Raw genomic sequence first — 27,412 nt, forward strand, 5'->3', positions numbered from 1 at the left:
TCAATGTGCGAAAGGAATCTATCAAAATCCTTGAGGACAATGCAGGCAGCAACCTCTTTGACCTCAACCGCAGCAACTTCTTCCTAGGAACATCGCCAAAGGCAACAGAAGCAAGGGCAAAAATGAACTATTGGGATTTCATCAAGATCAAAAGCTTTTGCACAGCAAAGGAAACAGTAAACAAAACCAAAAGACAACTGACAGAATGGGAGAAGATATTTGCAAACGACCTATCAGATAAAGGGCTCGTATCCAAAATCTATAAAGAGCTTATCAAACTCAATACCCAAAGAACAAATAATCCAGTCAAGAAATGGGCAGAGGACATGAACAGACATTTCTGCAAGGAAGACATCCAGATGGCCAACAGACACATGAAAAAATGCTCCACATCACTCGGCATCAGGGAAATACAAATCAAAACCACAATGAGATACCACCTCACACCAGTCAGAATGGCTAAAATTAACAAGTCAAGAAATGACAGATGCTGGCGAGGATGCGGAGAGAGGGGAACCCTCCTACACTGTTGGTGGGAATGCAAGCTGGTGCAACCACTCTGGAAAACAGTGTGGAGGTTCCTCAAAAAACTGAAAATAGAGCTACCCTACGACCCAGCAATTGCACTCCTGGGTATATATCCTAAAGATACAAACGTGGTGCTCCGAAGGGGCACGTGCACCCGAATGTTTATAGCAGCAATGTCCACAATAGCCAAACTGTGGAAAGCGCCTAGATGTCCATCAACAGATGAATGGATAAAGAAGATGTGGTATATATACACAATGGAATACTATGCAGCCATCAAAAGACATGAAATCTTGCCATTTGCGACGACGTGGATGGAACTAGAGGGTATCATGCTTAGCGAAATAAGTCAATCAGAGAAATATAACTATCATATGATCTCTTTGATATGAGGAAGGGGAGATGCAAGGTGGGGGGGTTTGGGGGGAGGTAGGAAAAGAAAAAATGAAAAGATGGGATTGGGAGGGAGACAAACCATAAAAGACTCAATCTCAAGAAACAGACTGAGGGTTGCGGGGGGGAAGGGGGACGGGAGAGGGTGGTGGGGAAATGGACATTGGGGAGGGTATGGGCTATGATGAGTGCTGTGAAATGTGTAAACCAGATGATTCACAGACCTGTACCCCTGGGGATAAAAATACATTATATGTTTATTAAAATAAAAAATTAAAAAAAAAATGATGAACTTGGATATTGAGCTGAGGAGATTTTTCTGCAGAGCGTTGAAGGTACAGCCTAGTTTTCTTCTTGCTACTGATAGTAAAATTCAAGAAGAGAGAGAGAGAACAGTTAAACCTTAAAGCCCCAAGACTTCATGTTTTCAAAGGGAGCCTTTCGGCCTATCCAGATTGCAAATGAGTGCTAAAATTGAGAGATTTAGTGTTTGGAAAGCATGCTCTTAAGATCAAGTGGAGGGTATGGCTATATGACCTTTTGTTAATATCTCAAAAAGATCAAAAGGTCAGAGTATTGAGTTACACAAAATACTACAAAAGGGGAATGTTCCTCAGCCATTTCAGTGAAAGCAAAAACAGAAATGGGATTACCTAGCAAAGATCTGTGGACAAGCCTTTTGCCTAACAGAGCAAATCGCAGCGACAAGTATGGGAGACTCAGAATGTTCTTGATAATTTTATACCTGCAGAAGAACTGTCGGCTTGGACTGAAAGGGACAGAATGAAATGAGAAAAGGCTATTGGATCCCCTGAGATTCTAGAAGTGGGAAACAGGCTGATAAAACTACTCAGCTGCAGGGTTGCCTGGGAGGCTCAGATGGTTGCGGATCCGACTCTTGATTTTGACCCAGGTCATGATCTCAGAGTTGTGAATGTGAGGCCTGTATTGGGCTCCGTGCTGGGCACGGAGCCTGCTTGGGATTCTCACTCTTTCTCTTCCTCTGCCCCTCCCCAACTCTCTCTCCCTCTCTAATGCAACAAAATAAAACAAAACAACTCAGTTGTGAATGTGGATTGCCCTTCCAGAAAAGGGAAGGACATGTAGATGGAGAAGGAAGAAGTAGCTGTGAGTTCCTTTCCTAGACAGACTTCGAGTGTGACCAGCTGCAAGTATGCCTGCATTCTTTTGGTAATGGATTGTGGCCGTACGTGCTTCCAGATGTTGTGGAACAGAACATCAGCTATATTTACAAGCAGGTTATATAATCATATCTACAAGGATTCATGTTGTTTTGATGGTGCTAGAAACTGGTATGGAGAAGGAGCACATTTTTTTCAAGGAGATGTCAAAATTATCCTCATCCAAGCTTAGTTATTTGTAGGAAACAAGTTTTCATGCCAATGGAAGTAGAAAAAAGGGAAATATAACTGCATAAGAATAGAGTCGATCAAGACGTTAGTACCATAGTTTTAAAAAGTACTAGCAGTTTCCATTTTGATATTTGTCTTTCACCTAGCTGGCAACTGATGGGCTGTATTTCCGAAGACTTGTGTATTCACTGGACAGTAGACGAAATATTTTCTATGTATGCCAAACTTTATACTAGGTGCTGGGTATCTTATGCGCTAGAGCTCATAAGATATGTCCCTCTTATGCAAACTGTAATAAATAGCTCCAAATTCCTCCCATCTCTATGTCCTCTTTCCTTAGTGAGATGACTTTGCCTCTTCTTCCATCAGTAAGTGAAGTCTGTTTTCCACCATCCTGAATGTGGCTTGATCTTGTTATTCATTTTCTCCAATGGAATGTGGCAAGAAAGATATTTGTGGGAGTTCTCAGCTATGAGAATTCCAGGTCTTGCAGCCTCCGGTCTGCTTTCTTGGAATTCTGCTCCTGCTATGGGAAGAAGCCAAGGCCAGCCTCCTTGGTAGTGAGAGACCACATGGAGACAGAGAGAAGCCCAGCTAAGAGCCAATACTGACTTCCAGTCATGTGAGTGAAGCCATTTTGGATCATCTAGTCCTGCCTGAATTACCACCTGATAGTTGTGACACGAGTAAGCCCAAAGAGAACAAGAAAAGAATCACCCATCTGAGTCTAGCCCAAACTGAAGACCCATAGTATTATGAGCTAATAAATTAGAGTTGTTTTAACCCACTTAGCCACCCAGGCGCCCCATAAATTATAGTTGTTTTAAGCCACTAAAGTTCTGAGGTGGTTTTTAACACCATAATATGTAATTGCCGTGGAGGGGCTCACTCACTAATGAGTGTATCTCCAATGGCTTTTTCATTCTGAAAGATTTACCTAGAAACTCTATATTTAGGTTTACGGTAATTCCACTCATTGGGTTTCTTACATTCACATATTATATTTTGTCTTTTTGTCCTTTAGGCCAGGTTTTCTGGATATCATGTGCTACTTTTGGATTTTGTTAATAAGGATTTATTCAGTTTTGGATCCACTGTCTTAAGGGAAATTACATTGGGAACGTGTTGGACTCCTTGGCAAAAGATGTTTTATACTAAACCGGGAGGGAGGGAACTGTGTCAGGGAGGGAATATCTGAATTGGATTTGGGTTCATTGCAAGAAACAGGGCTCTAGTTCTTGGTAGGTCACATCTCTTGTCTTCTGAGCCTGAGTATTCTGGAGTCCTTCATCGGGGCTTGAGCACGAGAGTGATTCTGACCTCCTTATGGAAAGAGTGTATGAAGCTGGATCTTGCTCTCCTGCTCCACTACAATTTAAAATAATATTTTATTTTTCAGGGATACAAATGAGAACCCCCCCCGCCGGCACCCCAAAGCAAATCTTAATCTTGCTGCACATGGAGGAAAGATTGCTCTGCCGTAGTTATCAATCAGATAAAACTCACCATACCCTAAGGGAGTTTTCCCTAGCAAGAAGCCCCACCTGGGCTGGCCTGTGAGCTTGTCTCTAGTGGTGGATGAGAGAACTTCCTTTTGGCAGGGAATCACTTCTTTGGTACAGAGATGCGCTCACCAGTGACTGGATGCTTTAGGTTATAAATGAATTGGAAGCTGGGCTTGTATCTAGGAGATCAAAATATTTAGGATCTTTTATGCAACATGATGTGTCTCTTTCTTCATTTCCCCCTGGTTCTCGGTGATATATTCTTTCCTCTTACTTTATGTTTGCGTGTTACATTTCCCCTAATTTATGACAAGAATTGAGGCATTGTAACATTTAATATTAATTGGCCCATATTTCTGACTACAGGGCAGGAGAGAGAGAATGGTGCTTGTCTGTACTTGTTTAAATAAGCAGTTTACAGAGGATTTTACAAGAAGAATTGCGGTCTTACCACCAAGATCATGAGGCCTTCGTCACCGAGAAGTTATGTAGCAGTCTTAAATGATTTTGTGATGCGAGAGTTGTTTTGTTGTTGTTGTTGTTGTTGTTTTGCTTTAATCTATCAAGTACTTACCCTATTTTACTTTTGGATTCTCAGAAGTAGGTATCTGAGGAGAAGGCGGCTTATTAAAATACCAGTTGAGGATACAATAGTACACTGAATAGAAGAGTAGTGATTTTATTAAATATCTAAGAAATGCCAAACTAGTTATTGTTTGACAATTTAAAATGCCCTTAGAGATTCCTAAGGAGCTCATTTTCTGTCCAGAGAGTATTTGGAGATAGGGTAGGTCTTTTATGATTTCAGTGCTAGAAGTTCGTGACATTTTTTGAGGAAACTGCCAGGCCCTGAGCTCTTTTCTGGAAAAAGCGGAAGCAGACAGTTCTTTATTTTTGGTTTCTATTCTGTAGTTTCTATTCTATTCTACTACCCTGGCTACTGTGATGGGACCAGGGACTGATGGACTGATGGGTTGACGACTGACCCAAAGAGAGCTACATGACAGTGGAGATCCAATCCGATATACTTTTCCGGAGAGCAAATCCCCTTCACTCAGAGAGATGATGGCGGTAAAGTGGGATAGAAGCCCAGAGACATGGAGACAGGCAGTAAGGAGAAGCCATGGAATAAGTTGCTAGAGGTGAGCAGAAGCCATGAGGTAGAAAATAAGAGAGTGGAGAAACTTAGTGAATGTAGACATTATCAGCCTGGGCCACTACGAACCAGTGCCCGAGGACAAAGAACAAGTGAAGCCTCTATGGAGAGATGACAGGATAGCCAGAGACTAGTAGACACTTTCTATAATGTCGCGCAGCTCACAGCAGCCCCTTTTGTCCAAGACTGTCCTTCTTTCCCACCCTTACCGCTCTCTGTCGGCTCCTGCTCCTTAGCCCCGCCTCCTGCTCCTTAGCCCCGCCTCCCAGGCCTCACTGGATTGGACCAAGGGTGGACATTTCATCCAAGTGGAACCAATCAAATGGTCTTTCCTTGCACTTTAGAATTGGGACTCAGAGATCGTCTGTCTCAGCCTGTGACTAGAACAAAGGGACACAGAGCCATGGGATGAGAAGACAAAGCTGGTATGTGGAGAGAAAAGAGAGAAACAGATGTGTAGTGAAAAGGAGATACTGAAAGGCCATGTGCAGAGAGGGAGAGGGACAGTACGGAAGTCTTGGCTTCGGCTAGCTCTCATTTCCTGGTTCTGATCCCACAAAGAAGTCCCTTAGGGCCTCAAGATCCCTGTATTTTTACAATGTATACCACCATTTTTTTTTTTTTCCCCATTAAGGTGATTTGAGGTAGTGTCCTGTGTTGTCAGTGAAGGGTCTCCATGTGAACATAGAGCTGGTGTGGTGACATGAGTGATGTTTGTGTTGTCCCTGAAGCCCAGCAGGGCAGCTGTCAAGATGGTTTCTTGTGACTCTTCCTACAAGCTCCCAGGAAAATATATCATCTTCTTGCAGTCTAGAGGGGACTTACAAGCATGCCTGGAGAATGTGACTGGAGAATGGGGTATAGAACTATAGTAGGAGTTAGATCTTCAAACAGCTAATACCAATTTCTCTTTGAGAATATTTTTGCTATTTTCTCTTCTCATTACCCTTTACTTTATGTGTGTTTGTTTTGGGAGGGCAGAGACTCTCTCAGTGCAGTGATGGGGGAGACCAACACCTAATTTCTCAGGTTCAGGGATTCCCCATGTGAAGTCTTCCTCTGATCCTGCCCATCTGTTCTGACCCGGCTTGGGATTCATGGTGCACAGAGGCTTCAGTATTGAATGTGGGTTCAATGATTGTGACTTTATTGAGAACAAGGATTGTGTTGCTTTCATTTGTGTACCCAGGAGCCTGGCACTTGACCCAGTACTTAATAGGCCCTTCATCAAAATTTATTGAGTGAAAAGTGAATCATTTTTATCAACGGCAATTTGAAGATACAAAAAAACAATATAAAATCTGAAACCAAGCCACTCGTTAGATTATATAACCTGAGCATACAAATGAATTGATGCATAATAAAATTATTTAAGGTGTTAATTAGGAGGATGGTCTCTTTGCTATGCAATTTCTTAACTAACCCTCTAGGTATGAATTCCCTAGTATGGGAACATCAATAAGAATATTGGGTCTATGTGTCATTTGCAAGGAGCTTACTTTTCGCAACCCTAGACTGTGCTTTAATTTTGAAAGAAGAATTGCAAGCCCAGTTGCCCCCAAGTCATGTGTCACTCCTGCTGAATTCCCCACGGGGAAGGCTTCACAGTGTCTCGGAAGCTTCTACTCATTTTGCTTGTCAGAGGAACGTTTATACTTTTCATATAAATTTTAATGGGTGGAAACATCTGTTGCCCATCCAACTGTGATGTTCACATTGGGTATAGATGAGAATCTGGCTGAGTATGGACTGTATTTGCTGTTTATTGGATGTTCAGAAAAATAACGTAGACCACAGACAAAGAAATGGGGAGGAGTGAAGAAGGGAGTGGGGAGGAGAAGGTGGGTGTTTGGGCAGGAAGCCCTTCTCTGTCCCAGTGGGTGGTGCTGTATGTTGACCTGTCCCTCCTGGGTGTTGCGGGTGGTCCCAGTGGATCCCAGGCCTCCCTCCTCCCTCTGAGAGCACAGTCCGTGAGCCTCGTGAGCCGCTTAGCTCCATTTTATGGAGCTGCTCTCTCATAAACATGATGGGTCCCTCTTGCCCCTTGTATGGGAAAGGGTAGGTGTGCACCTACATGCTGTGGCTTTTGTACCCATTGGCCTTCGAAGCTATTTGAGAGAGAGAGAGAGAGCAAGCACAGGGTGGGGAGGGGCAGAGGGAGAAGCAGATTCCCACTGAGCAGGGACCCCCAACACGGGGCTCAATCCCAGGACCCCGGGATCATGACCTAAGCCCAAGGCAGCCGCCTAAGCAACTGAGCCACCCAGGTGTCCCTCCTCAGTTTTTTTTTTTTTTAACTCCCAGCCATGTACAGGGACTGTCTCTTACACACCCTGTATTCCTAGAGACTGGCATGTAATAGATATTTCAAATCTGTTTGTTGAGTTGAATTGCCCTGATGGTTCCCAGTAACTTATTTTGGCTTAAGTCCATGTTCTCTGGAATCAAGTTGGGGTTCAAATCTTAATTTTACCAGTTCCCAGCTGTGGATCCTTGGACAAGTTATTTAAACTTTCTGTGTTTCAGTTTCTTCATCTGCAAAATGGTCATTAGGATTGTCCCTACCTCATAGGGAAGTTGGGAGAATTAAAAGAGATAAAGTCACCTTCACAGTGCCTGGCATAGGGAAAGGTCTCAGTAAATGTGAGTTGATATTATTCTCATTAATGCGTTGAGTATTATTTCATTTAAAGGCTCATCTTAAGTATCATTACTTAAGACTAATGCAGTCTTTCTCAGGCACTCCAGCTGGAAGTGATCTCATTCTTTATTCAAACATCCAATATGATTATTAAATGCCAACCACAAGCCAGGCACCGGGCTAGACACCAGCTGTGTGGTGGCAAATACATCAGAGAGGATCTCCACCTTGGTGTAAGTTCAGGTTTGAGGGAGTGACAAATGTCCACTTGTTCTCAAAGTTCTAAACCCATTGAGATATTGACTCAGGAGACAGACAGAGGGGCTCAAACTATCAGCTTTATAACCGATTTGCTGTATTGGAGAACATGATGTAGTCAGCCAAATTTAGTTTTCTACAACTTTCCTTACAGTCTTGAACTCATTTGTCTGTCCATTAGTTTTGGCTGTAACTAATAGACAACTTAACTACTGGTGGCTTATTGCCTGATGAAAAAGTCTGGAGTGGGGTGACTCCAGGCTGCTTCTGCAGCTCAGGGGCATCATTTAAGACCCAGGCTCTTGCTTTTCATCATCCATGTGTTGCCTGGTTACCGGCATCCCTGTGTTATTGTCTTAAGACGGTCACTCCAGCTCCAGGTTAGAGCTGTTCTCCTATCAGCATCCCAGGGGGAAGGAAGTGCAAGATGGCCATGAAGACTTCCTTTTTATTAGTGAGGAAATCCTTGCTCAGGAGCTTTCAGACAGACATCCCTCTACATCGTGTTGGCCAGGACAGGATCCCATGCCCAGTCCTCCGAGGAGGGTGTGAGCTTCCCTTGCCCAGCTTAGAGGACTTCATTCTCGGATGCAGGGGATCCTTGGCTAGCGGGCAGAGGGGAGAAAGAGTGGCTGGAAGGCCATCCCGGTGACTGCCACCCCGCTCACGTAGACAGCAGCTGCAGCCATCCCTGCCTCAGCTTGTGTGCCCTTTGCAGAAAGTGGGAGGAAAACCCAGGATGGACCGCAGGCAGCCTGGCCCCATTGAGCAAGAAGTAAGGAGGCCTGATGTCACATGCTCAGTTTTTTCCCTGATCTTACCAACTAGGAAGGCCATTCCATCTCCACTGCAAGGAGACCAGGGCAAAGGTGTTTCCCAGGGCTGTTTTTCCCCAAGGGAGAGGAGACTAAATTAGGCTCTTGTACTGCATGAGCCCAGACTGGCAAGCTGGGAGTGTGGGAGGGAAGGTTCTCCTGCAACAGAGACAGTGTGGTCCCTGTCTTGGTCCTTGTGTGCAGGTCCCTCATAGCCTCACACCACTGTCTGCATCAGATCACACTTCCTGGCTCCTCTCCATCAGGGCCCTGAGCTCCTTGACTGTACAGCCTTGTATGCTTAGCTGGTACCCTGCACAGAATCTCACGTATGTCCCCGCACATAGTGAGGGCCTGGTACCTGCTTGTTGGATCGCCCAGCTCTGTTGCCTCAGATGGCGACTCATTGCATTCAAGCCTATTGATGGGAGGCCTGGTGGGCCAAAGGGTCACTGTGAGATGTCATGATTAGGGAGTCTGAAATAACAGAGCAGATAAGATGGGGGTGCTGGTGTTCATCTATTCTGCGGGAAAATGGGAATACTTATACCCACATATGAAAGGTGTTAACTGAGCATGTCCTCCACCCAACTCTTCATTCTTCTGGCCTTTTTAAGTCTATCATTAAAGAATTCTTGTGTTACTATAACTGATTAAATCAATGCCTTTGCCTTCGGCTGGTTTTGAGTCCTTGGGCTAAATAATCTCAGTGATTTTTTTATTGTTGGGAGAAAGGAACTCCAGAGAAAACATTGTGTTGGTTGGGAAACCAGATTACTTTGGGCAACTCTTGGAAGATCCCTTGATGGATTTGGTAGTTGCTGAGGAAAGGAACACCAGACTTTATGCTTTTTGAGGACAAGAATGTGGTCTTATGTAATTCTGTGTCCCTGAGACTTGGGATATTGCTTGTAATAATAATTTCTCAGTATATATTTAACTAACACTTTTGAATGACAGTTAAGGTCAACATAAAATTCCAGGGTGACAGTTTTTTTTCGCTAAGCACTTTGATCTTACAAGTAACTGCCTATTGGCTTCTTGGTGGTTTTGAGAAGTCTACTGTCCATCTAATTGTCATTCCCCTCTTTCTCAGAGGTAACCTTATTCTGAAGTTGGTGTGTATTTTTCTCATTCATGCTTGTATACTTTTACTAAGTGTATTTAACTATAAAATACTAGTGTGGAGTTAATTATAAAATTTTCTAAATAAATAAATATATGTATAAATAAAAGTTATATAAATCATTGCCCTGTAGGTACACTGCAGCTTGCTGTTTCAAATTACTGTTATGATCCTGATATTTATCCATGTTGATACAAGTAGCTCTAAGTCATTCATTTGCACTGCTGCATACTACCTCATCGTATAAATATGCCACCATGTGTTTATTCATCAATGATCATTAGGTGATTGCTTTTACAGACAACTATTTGATGGGCGTCCTTGTATAGTATAGAAGATGCACAATTACGAGTAGAATTGCTAGGTTGCAAAGGGTACGTTCCAACTTACACCCCCACCAGTAAGTCAAAAGGACCTCCCTTATGTTTCCATCAACACTGGCATTGTCAGACTTCTGACTGGGTATGTACTTGGCCCCTACTTTACACATCTGTTCCAGGATTATCATTCCTTTTTATGGATGAGAAAACTGAGGCTCACGAGCGGAAAGCTCTGAGAATGAATGAATGAATTATATGGTGATATTTTGTTTATTATTTCTCCCACTGGAACTTAAGTTCCCTTGAGCTATAAGTACGTATTCCTAGCCCTTAGAACAGGTCCTGGCATAAGGTAGAAGATCAGTAGTTATTTATTGTTGAATGAATGAATGAATGGATAGATGGAGGAAGCTGGGCAGAGAACAGGAGCCTCCTCTTGGCTTTCTGAGATACACTCTGCATTTCCTTACTCAGCCGGTAGGATTTCAGAAGGAAGGCTTAGCAAGCTCTGCCACTGGAGTGGTAAGGCCAGGCTGAGGCTGAGCGAATGGTGGAGGAAGGGTGAAAGCTAAGAATTTTTCAATGGAAAATTGAATCTGCTCAGTAGGAGTCCGATGAGGCACTGGGGCAGCGACAGAGGATGCAGCTGGAAGGAGTGTCCATCTGGATCCCACCGGCCGCTGGGTGTTGAGAGGTTATTCTTAGCCATCTTTTCTTCAGTCTTTATTTTCTCTTAATCAGGGCTCTCTTGATTTTGCAATTGGAGCCTCCCCCCTCCCTCTGTAAAGCAATGATTTTCCATATAGTAATTCTTTCCTTCTTTAGACTTCCCGGAGGGGGTGGGTGGTTCTTTTTGTGCTCAGACGCTTTGCACATTGCCTCCCACCCAGCTCCTCCCGAGTGCTTTTGTGGCTGGTGGAGAAACTATTATGTGAGCTGAGTATTTGACCCCATCTCCTTGTTTGTTTCCAGAGAGCTTAACCATAGCATTCTCCTTGCTAATTATTTTTTCCTAGTAACATCAATGTGAGTACATTTCCCGCCCTTCCTCCTTGTGCCTCATGTGTCCTGAATTCTGCTAGATTAATTTAACTTGAGCCTTAAGAGACTGCAAAGCCGAGGGCAGGTGGCCCAGCTCCAATCTTTGGTTCCTGCGTCATAATCATAATCACTGGCATTGACATGGTGCTCTGTGGTTGACAAAGCACTTCCACACTCAGTAGCTCTCCAGAAAGACAGAAGTCAAGGTCTCTGGGGTCTGGTGATATCCCCAGCATCTGTGTACCTAGGAAGAAAGGCCTGGTATTGAACTGGCCTTTCTGATGCTGAATCCCCTCCTTGTTGTTTGTTACAGCTCTTGCAGGCCTTACAAAGTCAGATTCCCTTGGGGCCAGGTATATAATCAAATGAGGGAAGTTGGCTGGGGTAGAAAATGGTAGGGGTTAATGAGGACTATGGAGAATTGGAAAACATGCCTTGCCTAAAGGCAACGAAATGCAATACATTTAAAAAGCAATTAAAAAACCCATTTATCACCTCCTCAATGCCCAGTCTGCAGTCTACCTTCTGCTGGTGGAAAAGGGAGAGCCTATGGACGTTGTCTCCTTTGCCACCGAGTAGCATGACTTGCTGGTGTGGGTAGGTGTGTGTAGGTGGTGTGTGTGTATCCCTTGGTTGCAGTAGGTGTCCAGTGTCTTTGAGGCAGTATGGTATGGTCAAAGCAAAGCAAGTCTCTTGCTTTTAGGGTCATGTTACCGACTGAGGGATGTACAGATCTTGGGTCCACCCATCATCTTGCCTCCCTGAGAGTTTTCAAGGGATGCGATTCAAATTAATATCATATTTAATGGCAGTGTGGGTCCCTGACGCCCCAACCCATAGCCCTTGTCAAAGGTTCTACTCCTTCCCCACCCCTCTCCACTTGCTCTCATCCCTTTTTGAAATCATGGGACCTGGTTGCTCAGGTCTATGTTCTGAAAGAGTGACAGTGACAGAGAAGTAGTCAAGGCCTTAAAAGAACCCCAAGTTCATGTTCTAATCCAGTGCATGGGACCCAAAGAATAGAGAGGAAGAACGCCTATTAGTAAAATGTGGCCCAGTGAAGGTCATGGGCTTTGGCCAATCATATAAAAACTCCTCTTTTGAGGGGAGTTAGGGGGAGGGCATGGCCTGAGGTGCCCGCATGGTGTATCCCCTCCTCTGAGTAGAACAGGTTGAGATTGTGGCTCCAGACAGCACAGCTCTGCTGCCTACTAACTGTGAACTTGGCCAGGTGATATCACCTCTTTCCTCATCATCTTCATCCATCAAACATGGGGAAGTACAGTGGTGATGAGGGTTAACAAAGATAAGTTATGGGTATTCAGTAAATGTTAGTTATTTTTGTTTTGAGTTCTGCCTTCTAGTGATACTCATCTTCATGTTAGTTAGAACCCAAGGTCGCCTTCTAATGCTGCCAGAAGGAATATGGAGGGAATAATTCATAGAACAAAAAACTACAATATTCTGCCAATATTTTCCTCTTCAGAACTCGCCACTTGTCCAAATGCCCTGATTCTACCTTTTTTCTCTCTCGTTCCATACCCTCAGATGGTCCCAGTGAGCTGGAATTCTGGACAAGGTAGCTGGGATTCTGCTGGCTAAGATTTGGCTCTCAAATGTGCTTTTTGTGAGGTAGAACTGTGATTTTTGTGCAAATACTCCAACTTAACTGACATTCAGTTGGAACTTTTGCTAAGTAGTCGTTTTCCCATCTGACTTTTTGTGGAACAGAAAATTTAAGAAGGCAGATTATTTTACTCAAATGCAACATTGCTGTACTTACCCAATCAATAGTGGCCTGAAAGCCTCCTCTCCCCAGCCCCTACCAATCTTTAGAATTTGTTTTCTTTGGTGTGCCTCACTTATACCAATAAAAAAACAGTTCATAGTAGATAGTGCCGAGGCATTGAATCAGGTTCTTGTTAATGTAAAGAATTAGGTTCTTATCAGTGGCAAAAGTTGCACCGAGATGATGTATGAAATGCTTATAGACTCTGACTTGTTCTTAGTTTTTAGCCACATAATGTTTCGCTTGAGACCAGTTGACAGTAGGAGTTTCAGTATGGTAAAAAAACAAAAAACAAAATAACAACAACAAAAAAAAACATGGTAAATTCTGAAATGCAGGTAACTCATGAATTACAGGTGTTTTAGTACGGAGTCAGCTACATACTCTTGGATGATCTCTTTCCCTCCCCCAGACAAGCCCCCCACCTGCTGCCCAATTTTCTCCTTTCCCCACATCTGTGGCCATCCTCTCCTGCCTAAATCCAGAGGGAAAACTCAATGCTAATGAAGGGCACCATCCAGGACATTGTGATACCCAGGTTCTAGTTCCAGCTCTAGTTACTACCAACGGAGTGGTAGTCATCCCTCTCAGTCTCAACTTCCTTATGTAGAAAGTAGGGTACTGGGGCCAAGGCACCTAGGACTAAATGAGCTCTAAATTTTTATTACTCTGTGGATCCCACCTTTGCCAGCTTGGGGCCTGGCAGGTCTCAGCAGCTGGTCACTTGGATAATCCCCAAAGCAGATAACTGCATGCAGGATAACTGAGAATATGGACTATAATCACAGCAGAGGCCAGCCACTCAAATAGATACTAGGGCCTTTGGCTGCTTCCTGGAGCCACCAGCCAACCCAGAGATGAAGCTGGCTGGAAAAGTGGATGGACGTGTTGGAAAGGACGGTGGCATCTCCAAACACAGCGTCTGGGAAATGCCCATGTCCCCATAAAGAGGTCATCGAAACCCTTCAGCTGGTGGTGCAGTGCAAAGAGCCGGGCAAACCAGGTAATCCTGACTTTGCCACTTACACCAGCTGCATGACCTTGGGCAAGCTCTCTTGGCCAAGTGTCATTTTTCTCCATAGAATGGGGGTAGCAATATATCTACCTTGCAGAATTGTAGGATTGAGTACTGCGGAGGCCTAACAGTATCTACTCAGTATAGGTACTCAGAGGTACTTAGTAAATGGTGGTAGTAGTAGTTACTATTTATCCCGTACCCTTTATTCACAGGAGTCTCGGGGTAGGGTGGGGAGGGGGTAGGGGAACGCGGCACCTGTGTCTGGCTCAGGGCTCCTCCCCCTACGGCTGGGAGGCATTGGCTCCGCGCCCCGTGCCAGGGCCAGAGATGCTGCCGACTGGAACGGTGATTAAATCCCTGACTGAGGAGCCTCGGCATCCTGGCCCAGAGCAGGGCCAGCAGCATTTAGCACAGTCTGCTTGGACCCCCTCATTAAGTTGATTTTCAGAACTGCCCTTTTCAAGGTCCCTTCCCCTTTCGTCACCTCTCTTCGGCCCCTTCTCTGTGGGTCCGTGCCAGAGAAGGGAAATGAAGCGGTGCGGGGCTCTCCTCCCTCGTCCTCCAGAGAGAGGGTGACAAGGAGGCAGGAAAAGGCAGCTTTCTGGGCAGTAGATGCGGCTAACACAAGCCCTGGCCCCGTAAGGTGGCTGCGGCCCCTTCCGAGAGGCCAAAGATTCCGCGCTCGCCCTGCCGATCCCTGTTTTTCTGGCGAAGCCGGGGTCCCAACTCCAACCTGCTCCTTGCTCCATCCTGAGTCCCGACAGCTCGCCAGCACTCTGCGGGGAAGAGCGATTAAGTGGCACTGCACGTATTTTTCCAGCTTCTCGAACCCACCTAGTGAAAATAAAAGCAAAATGAAGGAGCCCGGGATGGAACGGTCGTTATTTTTCAAAAGGGGGAGAGGGGTCACATGAGTAACCGTTTCGGCGAAGTGGCGGCGCGTCCGAGTTTGCTGCAGAGCCGCCCCCTCCCGGTGGGGGCGCTGACGTCACGGAAAAGCCCCGGCGCGGGCCTGCGGGCGCGCTATAAAGCGCGGGGCCGCGGCGGCTGCGGGCGGCAGCACGGACGGCGGGCACGGCGCGAGCACCCGGCGCTCGGCGGCCCGGCATCGCAGCGCGCACGCACGCAACCCCCGCGGACTCGCGGGCGCCCACCCGGCCGAGCCAAGTAAGCGGGCGGTTTGGGGGGGCGGGAGGGTCCTCCCGACGCCGGGGGCAGTGGGCGTTCCTGGCCCACAGAACTTTCTAAGTTGTCGAAAGAGCCCCTGTAACTTGTGGTCTGCGCTGTGGTTTTCTGGTTAGGGGGCGGGGGCCAGAGTTTAAGGTGCAAAGGATGCCAGTTGTCATCAGGTTCCTTAGTTCAGGTCCGTAGGAGGGTTACCTCCCCCTGCGGACTGTGCGGTCAGAGGGCAGCCCTCACGGATGCGTCATGCTTTTTGTTGTTTGAGTGCCTGCCGGCCAACTGAGGCACGGCTTAATGAGATCCAAAAACCGGCTGGTCATTCCCGTTAGTGGCCGGCATGCTGGGGTGTGGTGTGGGTGTGAGTCTGGGGAGGGGAGTCTGCATTTCTCACTCTCAGGAATGAACTCGCTTGTTAGAAATGAGAAGACTTCTACTTTATCTCGTAGCCCGAGAGTACAAACCTCCGTGCAGGGGGATGGAAGCTTGCAAAAGGGAAAGTTGTGGCAAAGTTGTTAATGCCATTGAGGAGGGTCTTTGGCCTTCTGATTTTCCTCAGGAAGGTGGGAATCTGAGTTGAACTCAGAGTGGACGTGGTTTAATGAGAGTGAAGCATTTTCTCTGCCAGTTTGATAGGTCGGAACTGTGAGCCGGTCATTTCCCTGCAGGAACAACAGGGCTTGGGGTTGGGATTTTTGAAACATGATGTCTGTGGGCAACAGGGCAGAACTGAGGCATAAACCTCAAACAGGAATTCTTTTTTGCCCCCAAATAATAGCTTATTCAGGCAGCTGGAGAGCATCAGGGCGACTTTACTAAACATGGAAGTTCCAATAAGTGCTTGTCCAGGGCAGCCAGAGGGAGTGATGTCATTGCCACGTGTTTCCCATCCAGGCACAAAAGCCCACTGGATGCTGGTGCAATTAAGAGCCATGTTTAGACAAGAGCAGCTAACCTGGCCAGCTGGTCCCCAGCTCCATTAACTTGTTGCTTTTTAAGCCATCTCCGGAGGCTGCTGGTTTCTTCGGGCTGCCTCTGTGTCAGTGCTGAGTGGGCTTCCTGAAGGCTTCCTTGAAGATGGAGGAAGCCGGAGGGCAGTGGGTGATGTTCACGGTACTTTTTTCTTTTTGCCAATGACAGTCTGCCTGAGGAACTGGCTACTAGTTGAAAGCCTCTTGGATTTGGGGACAGTTTCCTTGGGGTTCCTATATCAGGGTTACTTGGGTCTCGCCCCATCTACTGAGATATCGCTGATGGCTGACTGTGTGGCTGAGCTCCCCCACCCCGAGCTCTCGTTCCCGCTTACTAATGCTTACCTCTTGGCTGCTTTGCTCTCCAGGACCCAACCATGACTCTGAATAATGTCACCATGCGCCAAGGCACTGTGGGCATGCAGCCGCAGCAGCAACGCTGGAGCATCCCGGCGGACGGCAGGCATCTGATGGTCCAGAAAGAGCCCCACCAGTACAGCCAGCGCAGCCGTCACTCCGCTGCCCCCGAGGACCACTGCCGCCGGAGCTGGTCCTCTGACTCCACAGACTCAGTCATCTCCTCCGAATCGGGGAACACCTACTACCGGGTGGTGCTCATAGGGGAGCAGGGGGTGGGCAAGTCCACTCTGGCCAACATCTTTGCAGGTATACATGACAGCATGGACAGCGACTGCGAGGTACTGGGAGGTAGGTGGTGCAGCCCCAGCGGGCTTCTGTCCATCAGCAGTGGTCCAGTCCCAAAGAGTAAGGGGGTGGGTCCAAAGAGCGAGAGGGTGTGTCGTTTATCTGCAGAGTTGGGAATGGCAATTATGCGTCCTTGGCACTGGCTTGGGAAGCTGAGGCCCCAGCAAAACCCTGGCATGGATCCTCAGGAGGAGAAAAAGAAAGTGCTCGGTGATGGAACCTGGGCCAGAAAGGGAATTTCTTAGATTCCAGCCCTGCAGGGACTGGGTGGGTAAATTGATAAAGAGGCAGAGTCAGAGGGTCAGGCTCCCACCTCTGGCCTTTGCCAACTCTGAGCTGGACTTTTCAAGAGCTCAGTGTAGGCACAGCTTTTTTCCATGGTTATACCTAAAACCAAACCGATTTGAAAAACTATTAGGCTGGATTCCTCAGCTTCCACAATTATTAGAGTCTTTTGAGCATATAGTTTAATATCTATATTTTGAAATAGTCCAATATTAAAAAAATTAAGTATAACAATAGTGATACATATGTTTGTAGAATCTTACAGGTTTTCAAGATAATTTTCCATGTACAATGTCACTTAAAATATTTACTGTTTAAGACTCTCCTGTTTCCAAAAATGGATTTGAAGTGATGTAATCACAAAAATGCACATGTTCCTCAAATACATGTAAAGCCTGGCACTGTATTCTGGAACATGATATGAGGATCCTAATTGATCATCAATGGTATTCATACAGTGGCTTTTAGCCAAAGCTTCCGCCTTAGTATACATGACTAGGGGAGCTGCAGGTCCTTATCTGCATCTATAGACATAAGGGAAGAACCTTCCAGTGCTTGCCCGATGGCATGGTCTGTTTGTATTCCCACTTGCAACCCACAGCTGAATCACAGACTCCCAGGGTGAGGAGCTGCCTTAGTGATGAGCTGGTTCTGCCCTCTGCTTGACGCACCGGAGTCCTGCTCCTTCCTCCCTCCTGTCAGCCCTTTCCAGCTGACCATTTCTTCTTGATTGTCTCCAGGGTCAGGGAGTTCACTGCCTCACGTGGCAGCTTCTGAACCGATGGTAAATGATGACTCACTGATAGGACGTTAATTTCTCTCCTCACTCTGGACTCTCCGGGACGATAGCTAAATGAGAGTCAAGGAGAAATAGGGTCCGTATCGGAAGGCTGATTTTCTTTCTCTGTACAGGCTGGTAGGTGACTGTCGGTATAGGAGAAGGGGAGGGAGCATGGATATCTAGAATGCACATTTGCAACGGGAGAGGCGCTTTTTGGGTACCTTATATCTGCTACTGTTTATTTGGGTACTTACAAAATTCCTGTACTCATAGGGGTAAACTGAGTCCCAGGGATACCAAGTGGCTTACCTAGAATCAGTGGGGTAGCTGGAATTAGAGCTCAGGACTTGATCTTAGTTTGGTGGTGGTCTTCCACTGCCATTGACAGGGAACCTGCTATGCACCAGACACTCTACTGAGTACTTCTGCTTAGTTTTTACTGATAATACAAAAATTGAATGAATATATTACAAGCAAAAAAAATGGAGGCTTATGGCATCACATAACTTTCCCAGGGTGATAGAACCAGCCCATGGTATGGCTGGGAGTCAGACCTGGTGTGTGCATTCACTGTGCCCAGTGGCTCCCGGGTTTAGCGTCCACATGCTGTTAGTATCAGGCGCAAGCCTGGCTCTGTGCGAGGCTCTGGGCTTCCCAGTGATGCTTAGGAGGCAGTACCCCTCTCAGGAAGGAGTGAAGGGTCAGTGGTTGTAATTCAGAGCAGGGTGAAATTGATGAATACCTTAAGAAGTAACAGTAAAGTGTTTGGGGAAATTGATAGAAGGAAGATATCAATCTGAGGAGTTTTGTTTGTCTCTTGAGGGAGGTCTTGAAAAAGTTAGTGGGTGGCAGACTTTCAAAAATGTTGGTCCATTAGAGTGGAGTGGTTCTTATCTGGAGAGTGGTATCCCCGTTGGCATTGAGTGTTGAGAAGACTGACTCATACCTGGAATTTGGGAAGGCAGCCTTCAATATTTGGGAGGACTCTTCGTTTAATGTGGGGAGGGAGACGGAGAATCCTTTCCTTATCTCCTCAAACAGAGCATGTTCTGCAAGAAGCTTCTCTGCTGACCAATCCTTTCTGATGTGTCCTTTTTGAGTAACTCAATTTATACTATCTAGGATTACATCTCTTATCTGTAGGCAGCTGTTGGGATCACTAGTGGCTTCATGTTTCTGAAGAAGAAGGTTTTCCAAGGCATGCCCCTACATTGTTCTTTTTTCAACATTAACCATAAAAAAAAAATCCTCTATACAATATACTCTCATCAGAATTTCTTCAAATAAAGATGAATGTTGTTACAGCTATATTGCAATAATCTTATGACTCTCTCTACACATTTAATGCCATTCATTTATTCATCCCTTCATTCATTCCTAAATAGTTACTGAATATATACCACGGAATTTGGTGAGTCACAACGGGGACGTGCAAAGAGGCCTAGGGCTTCCCCTTGGAGATGCCTACAGTATGTGCCATAGAGACAGATCCACTCCAAATGTACATCAAGATCGGGTGTGATGAGTGCCTTGAAAGAGGACGAGGACAGTGATGTGAGAAATCAGAGGAGAACAGATTACTTCTGGCTGTGGAAATCAGGAAGGGGTTCATGGAAGAGGTGGTCTCTGAGCTGGACCCTAAGGATGGCTGGGGTTTGGAAGCCCTGAGGTGGGTGGGAAGGGACAGCACCTGTACACAGAGAGTCTGGAGGGAGCACTGGACTCCGGTCTGTCGGTGTGGGTTTGGAGCCCCACTTTGACCCGGACATAGTTGAGTGCTCTTGTACAAGGGACTGACCCTCCTCAGACTTCCGCATTAGTGAGACAGGGACAATCCCTGCTTCACAGGATGTCGGAGGAGTCAAGGAGAGAACATATACTAAGCCTATGGCCCCGTGCCTGGCATGTAAGAAGTATGGGTTAAACGTTAGAGCCGATTCTGAATCTACCATTTCCTTTCCCTGGACATATCTCCCCAAACCGGCACTTTGGTTGCTGGTAGCCCCGTCCACTCTCCTCCTCCTCTTGGCCAGGGCCCCGTGAGATGCTGCAGGATGCAAGGACGGTGTTCCTAGAGCAGGTGTTCCTTCAGGGCTCCTTGGCATCTCCTGGGCTAGGAAAGCTGAGAGCAGTTGAGAGTTTTGGGGGAGAGGGATGTTGGAACCTCAGAGCTTTCAAGAGCCTGCAGGAGCCCATTCCAGCATGAGAGAGAACACCCATGCAGGTTCCACACAGCATTTGAACCAATCCTGGACTGAAGGTGGAGGTCAGTGGGGGCCGAATGAAAGACGGGTTAAGGTGTGCTAATCCAGGGAAGATAGCGATGGTCACTCAGTCATTGAAGCTCCGTCCCGCCCCCTCAGGATGATCTCTTCAGATGTCATCAAGAGCACTGGAGAAATGAGGTCTTCCTCGGACCCAGGATACCAAAAAGCTCTACAGGCCAATCAGCCTCAACCCTTTCCCACACATCTCAACCCAGGGCAAATTTCAGTGGACTCTTCTAGGAATCGTACTCTTTTATTTCCCCTCTCCCCACCTGATTAGCCCTTGAGAAGGTTAAAAGTGAGTGACAAGGGAAGGAAGAGAAACTAGAGCTTCTAGGGTGTAGGCAGGGCCCTCTCCTGGTTAGCAGAGGGCCAGGAAGCAGGATGCTTTGAGTGTCTGAAGAATCCATGTGTGGGGGAGCCAGAGGCAGTATATAAACCTATGTGTGGGGCCTATCCAGGGAAGCAGGGTGGAGATTTATAATCTTAGACTAGTGGGTTTGCTGCACAGTGATTTTCAGGCAGGGGTGGGTCCAGAAATCTTCCAGAACAGCAAAGCAGTTAGGCATCTACTTTTTAAGGTGTAATCCTTAATCCACTTTATCTCTAGGCTGATGTTCTGGTATCTCTCAAACCAAGGGAAAGTTTGGGTTTGCTTTTCCCCTAGCTCTTACAATGTAGTATGTGTCTCTTTGAACTGCGGGGGGGCCCAGGTGAGTCCCTTGTACCTGCTTTTGGGTGGGATGTGGTAGGCTGAGGACAGAGAAAGTGCTGTTTTGGATTTCCTGGGCACAGGGAAGACTTTGAAAGAAAAGAGAAGTCCAAGGTAGCAAGGGGCAGTCAGCCGGCCCCCCTTCTGTGCTGCTCAGGCTCTGACGGGTTCCATTTGGCTGTATTAAATACGCCTGTTGAGTCATGAGGCCCCGCTCCACGGGAAGCCAGATTGTGCGTCCCACTGTGATCCCACTGTGGATGGCAGACAGGATGGGCTTAACAGACTGAATCCCCCAGTGGGTCACCATTACCATTGATTAGAATGATACCTTGTGGAGGCAGGGAGACTGACAGAAAGACAGAGCCATCCCATCCCTCGTTAACTTTCTTCTCATTTGTCTGTGTTTTCCTTCCTTTCCCTCCTCTGTTTTCCATTTCCTAGATGAAGAAACATTTAAACCAGGAGCTTTACTTTTAATAAGACCCTTACTCCTATAAAACAAGAAATGCTCCCATTTCCCTACTGTAGTGCTTTTAAGCTAGGTTTTAGCTATAGTAGGAAACGCCAAGTATGGCAAGAACCACCTTCCTCTATCAGAACAAGTGATGGCAACAGCTAATATTTATTGCCTTTCTACTTTGGGCCCAGGCTTAACAGAGGTAATTGTCATGCCGGCTTAAGGCATGAATACGGTTATTAATCCCATTTCACAGATGAAGAAACTGAGGCCCAGAACACTTAAATGGTCCAGAGCCACATATTTAAAAAGGGATGGCATCCAGATTCTAATCAGGTTTGCTTGTGTTTATATCCCCAGTGCTATAGTTCTCATTCATCCATTCATTCCATGAGTATTTGCCTACCCGCAGTGTGCTGAGCACTGCCCTGGGGGTGGGGGGTGGGTGTAGCAGTAAACAGCATAGATGCAGATCTCTGCCTTCACATTCTGGGGGAGAGAGGAGAAAATAAAATAAGTTAAACAGATTGCATGTTAGGTACCTATAAGTATGATGAAGAAAAATCGAAAGGGAGTAAGAAATATTGGTAGGGGAGATGTATTGTAATTTTAAGTAGATGGTGAGGGAGCGCTTCTCCTGGAAGGAGGTAAGGGCTCAAGACTTTTGGATATTCCAGGGAACAGATTTCAGGCAAAAGGAACAGCAAGAAAAATGGTAAAAAAAAAAAAAATCATTATGAAAATCATGATTTTTCAAATGATGAAATTCAAAACAGGAGACCTCACTGTGAAAATAGAGTGGGGATGGGCTTGTTTGTTTGTATGCAATTGATGGGAATCCCCCTTGCAAAATCCCGGTAACTCAGCCAGCCCTCCCCCCCCCCCCAACTGATTTCTGTGGGCTGGAGCTATTGCCCTTCGCACTACTCACCCTTCACCTATACTCAGTCTGGGCTCAAGTGCAGGGAGGAAAGTTTCCATTACCACGTGGAGCTGGAGGCCGCACTTAGGCTGTACTTATGGTGGAAAAATAAGACTGTTTATTCCTAGGGAACTGTGTTTTTGTTGTTGTTGTTTTTTTTTAAGGGAGAAAACCTTAGCCAAGACAGGGATAGACTCAAGGTTCTTTTCTTGCATGTCTCAAAACAGGAAAAATGTCTCTGAGCCCAGAGCTCCTGAAATTGCCAGTGAATGTCCAGTAGTCACACCCCACTGAAAGGTACAGTGGATTTCCATATAAGGCTTATGAATGAGGCTTATGGTTCCACTGGGTGGTTAGTGTTTTCTCATGGCATCGTTGAATCTGAGTCAAAAGCTCTCAGTGAGTTTATCCTTGTAAATGGTTTTCCTATAACAAAAGTCTAGGAATGGTGAAAACGAAAGTCTTTCGCTTCAAGTGGCTCAGTGAGACACATTCAGAAGACATAGGTGTTCTGCTCAGGAAGTACTGGAGGAATGTACATAGAACGTTGTCGAAGGTGATTAAAAAATACTAATTTGCCTTTGTGAGTATCTGCATATTTGCATAATTAATTGCATATTTAGTAGGCTTAGTTTGTAGCATAATTTTCTAATGATGCTCATGTAAAAGTGTTGCCTATTTTTCTGACTCCAATATCCTTGTTCTTTCTTTTCCAGAAGATACCTACGAGCGAACACTGATTGTTGATGGGGAAAGTGCGACAATTATACTCCTGGACATGTGGGAAAATAAGGTACGCAGAGCCGGTAGCTCTCTGTAAATTCCTTCAGGGCCTGCCTTCCAACAGGCTGGTGCAAGGGTGACCTTGTCGTTTTTGGTGTTCTAGGTGAGGTGGGCTCATTTTCTTGATTAGCTTTTTTTTTCCCCTGAAGTAGGAGACTGTTCTCAAGAAGAGGTCATTCATGAATGAGCTCTGAATAATAAGCAAGTCGCAGTGATTTGCCCTTAGTTCAATTAAAAAAAAAGACAAAAACTTACATCTGCTTTAGGGAAAGTGCCAACAAGGATGGAGAATCATTGAAAGCTATATAGAACCAGATTATATGAAGTTGACCTTCTTTTTTTTTTTAAGATTTTATTTATTTATTTGACAGAGATCACAAGTAGAGAGGCAGAGAGAGAGAAGGGGAAGCAGGCTCCCCGCCTAGCAGAGAACCCTACGTGGGGCTCGATCCGAGGACCCTGAGATCACGACCTGAGCCGAAGGCAGAGGCTCAACCCACTGAGCCACCCAGGTGCCCCTAAAGTTGACCTTCTTAATACTAGTCTTCAGCATTTGGTTTTTAAAGATTGGGGGCTTCTGAACCTCTGTGCTAGACCTTCTATTGATGGAGGACCCTCCTCTTCTCACAGAAGGATTCGAAATTTCATCAGTTGGGAAAGGCAAAAGGGAGTTGTTGGAAGTCAGAGCTCATTTTTGGTCGATTAGATAGAGATTGGAAATGTGGTTTGGCAGTCACTGTATAATTTATCAGCTCCAGCTGTAGGAGGAATCGGACAGTGAACACTTTCGGGTACACATATAGCTTCTTCTCGAAGGACACTTCATCTCCAACAGCCTCCACTCCCCCGCGCCCCAAGCTCAGGGAGTTTCTTTTCGTTTTATCAGGGTGAGAACGAATGGCTCCAGGACCACTGCATGCAAGTTGGGGATGCCTACCTGATCGTCTACTCCATCACAGACCGAGCCAGCTTCGAGAAGGCATCCGAGCTGCGAATCCAGCTGCGCAGGGCCCGACAGACCGAGGACATTCCTATCATTTTGGTGGGCAACAAAAGTGACCTGGTGCGGTGCCGGGAAGTGTCTGTGTCAGGTGAGGGGTGGTGAGCACCACGGAGACCTCTCGGGGTCCCCTGCTTGTCCTTCACATGGGCGCTTTTTTCTTCTTCTTTCCTGAAGCTGGAACCAGGGACTCCCTGAAATGCTCCATGGAGTTTTGTGTAGACGACTCCCAGCATTCCCAGCAGACCATCCCTGTGCTGATAGCTGCTCCCTTGTCCGACTGGGCTGCTCGCTGGATTCCCATTTCCCCTCCCTGGCATTCCCTTGGCAAAAAGATCATGCTCAGAGATCTGCTGGCACTCCCCAACCTTTTCTCCTTGTCCTTTTCTTTAGGGAACTCTTAGGAGTTCAGGGAAATAAAAGTAGTGTCTTTATGTAAGAAAGATGGGAACTCTGATGTGGGGGAACTGTGGGAGTTTCTTTGAGAATAAGAATTCTACTCTGGCTGCCTCTGGTTCCTGGAGACCCCAGGAAGAGCCTCCTGCCCCTACCTCTTGCTTCCTATGTTTCAGCGAAAGCATCAATCTGATGGTGTCACGTAGACGTTTTCATGCTTCTGGGATATCACCTATTTGCTGGGTGGGCCCCCAAGTGCTTTCGGGGTCCTTGAGATTTTATCGGCCTCATACAGATTTGGTTCTTGGTACAATGGTAAAAAATAAAACACTGTATTGCCAGGCCCCACTCAGGAGGAAAGCAACGTGATGCAGACCTAATGTATACAACTAGCTTGGGAATGTCTTACTCGTAGGAGACAACTGTCTATGCTGATCATCTTTTTCTAACCAAACTTGGATACGTGGTTGGTGAACACAAGGAAATGTTTGACATAGAGGCTGCCCCAGGAAAGCTTGTTTATGTCGTTTGCTCTAACTGTACATCTGTGAAATCACCAACAGTTTTTCAAAATATCTTATTAGAGGTTTAACATTGTTTTTTAAGGGAGCAAAGTGAAATAGTAGGATTCTTTGTCAATTCGGGGAAACTGAGTCAGGAGAAAGTGTTAAGAATCTGAGTGTGAGGATGAAGCAGGCCTGGATTCACCTCTGCTGCTTACAGGCTGTGTGAACTTCCCCACATTTTTTTTTCTTTTAAAGATTTATTTATTTGACAGGGAGCACAAGCGGGGGTGGGGGGCAGCAGCAGCAGAAGGAGAGGGAGAAGCAGGTTCCCTGGTCCAGATGTGGGGCTTTATTCCCGAACCCCGGGGTCATGACCTGAGCCAAAGGCAGACACTTAACCAACTGAGCCACCCAGGCGCCTCACTCTCTCACATTTTTAAAAGATCACTCCCTCCTCAGTGTCTTCATCTCTCTGGGAGGGAGAATGTATTTTTCAAGAAACATCGTAAGTGCAATAAATGGGGGTTCTGGTTTTCACTGTTAGAGTTAGCATTATGTATCTGGTGGAATTGGACCTCCACACAGGGCCTTTGTGGTGGACCAGCCCTAACGACCCCCCTCTCCTGCTTGCGGGAATCTTCCTGTGACCCTGCCTCGTTCTGTGCCCCGGGAGGACATGTGTCACCATCACATGCCCGACTGGCCTATAGCTGCCTGGCGACAGCTCCAAGTCAGGGGTCCTCCAGAGCTCCTCTGACTCTCTTCTCCCCTCCTTTCCTCACCAGAAGGGAGAGCGTGTGCTGTGGTGTTTGACTGCAAGTTCATCGAGACCTCAGCGGCCGTCCAGCACAATGTGAAGGAGCTGTTTGAGGGGATCGTGCGGCAGGTGCGCCTCCGGCGGGACAGCAAGGAGAAGAACGAGAGGCGGCTGGCCTACCAGAAAAGGAGGGAGAGCATCCCCAGGAAAGCCCGGCGCTTCTGGGGCAAGATCGTGGCCAAAAACAACAAGAATATGGCTTTCAAGCTCAAGTCCAAATCCTGCCATGACCTCTCTGTGCTCTAGGCCCCCAGAGTCACCCCAGATGTTCCCCTGATGGACATCGTAGAGCACCACTGGGACTGATAATCTATATTAGATTGGATCTTCAGTGTTATTAGATACAGCTTCCCCCATTGTAGCTGGGAATTAACTGGTTGGCCTCAAGAGCAACATAATGCATGGGAAACGGAAGGTCTTTGTAAAGCCAGTATTTATTTACAGGAAAAGCTTGACCTTGCTACTTGAACACCCAAGACTCATTAGAGGATGTGTTTGGGGTTCACATGTGTTTCCTTTCTCCTCTGGATAGTAGAGAATTGAAGCTCAGAACAAGAACTTTTCATTATTAAAATTCTACCCAGTGTTCCGATACATGAATTTGAGGCCAGTGGGCCATAGACAAAATATTGGATAGTGGTCAAAGGATTTATCCAAGGGAGGGGGGATTTCTTTCTCTGTACCTTCTATTTGTGGAGCCAGGATTGTAGAACCGGGCTCAACATAATCGTGACTGTCATTGCTCCATCAAGCTGTGAAAAGAAATGATGGACCTTGCTGGAAACTAAAGCTTAGCCAACAATTTTTGTTTCCTACCCACAGTTGGGGATACAGAAATTTGTACAATTGGGAACTGATACAGGTACCACTTAGGGGATCAAAAATCATATCTTTGCTTCTGTGTCTTACAGTTTTTTGTTTAGAGGAAAATTATTTAAATCAAATTCTACTTGGTCAAACTACCTTTTATGTTTCATTGCTTTTAAAGCCTTTGGCCATGACGAATATATTCTAAAAATCGGAGTTATTGATAACTTCGAGTGCAAAATGCCAAATTTTGAAATATAATTGAAGGTCTGAATTTTTATAAAACACAAGACGTGAAACTTCCAGTACTTTGGGTTGACCCTTGTGTCCCACAGCTCTGCTCTATTTATTGTTATTTTGCAAAATAATAACCATTTTAACATTTGATAAAGCATATTTATGAACATATTTCTTAATAGGAAAAATGTCCACTTTATTACCATTTTCTATCTTTTTCAAAATATGCAAGTTTTTACCTATATGTCTTATAATGAAAGAAATAAAATCTTTGGGAAAAAAAGACATTCTTAAATGTTTCTCCTCCCCAAATAAGACGATTATGATGCCTTCCATTTGCTTTTAGCACAAGCACATTCTACAGAAACATACCTGTTACTTTATATCTTCTTTTCATTGGCTGTAGTCCCATTGTTATTTGTTTCAAAGACTATCTCTGACATCTGTCCTTTGGAACCATGATTCACAATAATGCAGTTATTTTTGGCTAATACAGTTGGAATATTTGGGGTCCTCTAAATGCTAAGTTACAATAAAAGCCAGATTGATATTTTACTTTGGCAAATTTCTGACCTAACAGATGGCCCTTTGCTCCATGAAGGCTCATGGTCCTAAGCTTGA

The 27,412-nt window shown here is 45.9% G+C and overlaps 1 protein-coding gene across 1 annotated transcript; it reads left to right on the top strand.

Moving 5' to 3' along the window:
- The first annotated feature begins 15,020 nt into the window (after positions 1-15,020).
- Positions 15,021-27,067, top strand: GEM (GTP binding protein overexpressed in skeletal muscle). Its single transcript, XM_080802308.1, has 5 exons — positions 15,021-15,130; positions 16,482-16,821; positions 22,962-23,038; positions 23,915-24,119; positions 25,716-27,067. Exons 2-5 carry the CDS (start codon positions 16,491-16,493, stop codon positions 25,991-25,993), a joined length of 891 nt encoding a protein of 296 aa, XP_080658434.1. The 5' UTR covers positions 15,021-15,130; positions 16,482-16,490; the 3' UTR covers positions 25,994-27,067.
- Positions 27,068-27,412: the final 345 nt, after the last annotated feature.

This window comes from Martes martes, assembly GCF_963455335.1.
Source record: "Martes martes genome assembly, chromosome: 4".
Classification (NCBI taxonomy): domain Eukaryota; kingdom Metazoa; phylum Chordata; class Mammalia; order Carnivora; family Mustelidae; genus Martes; species Martes martes.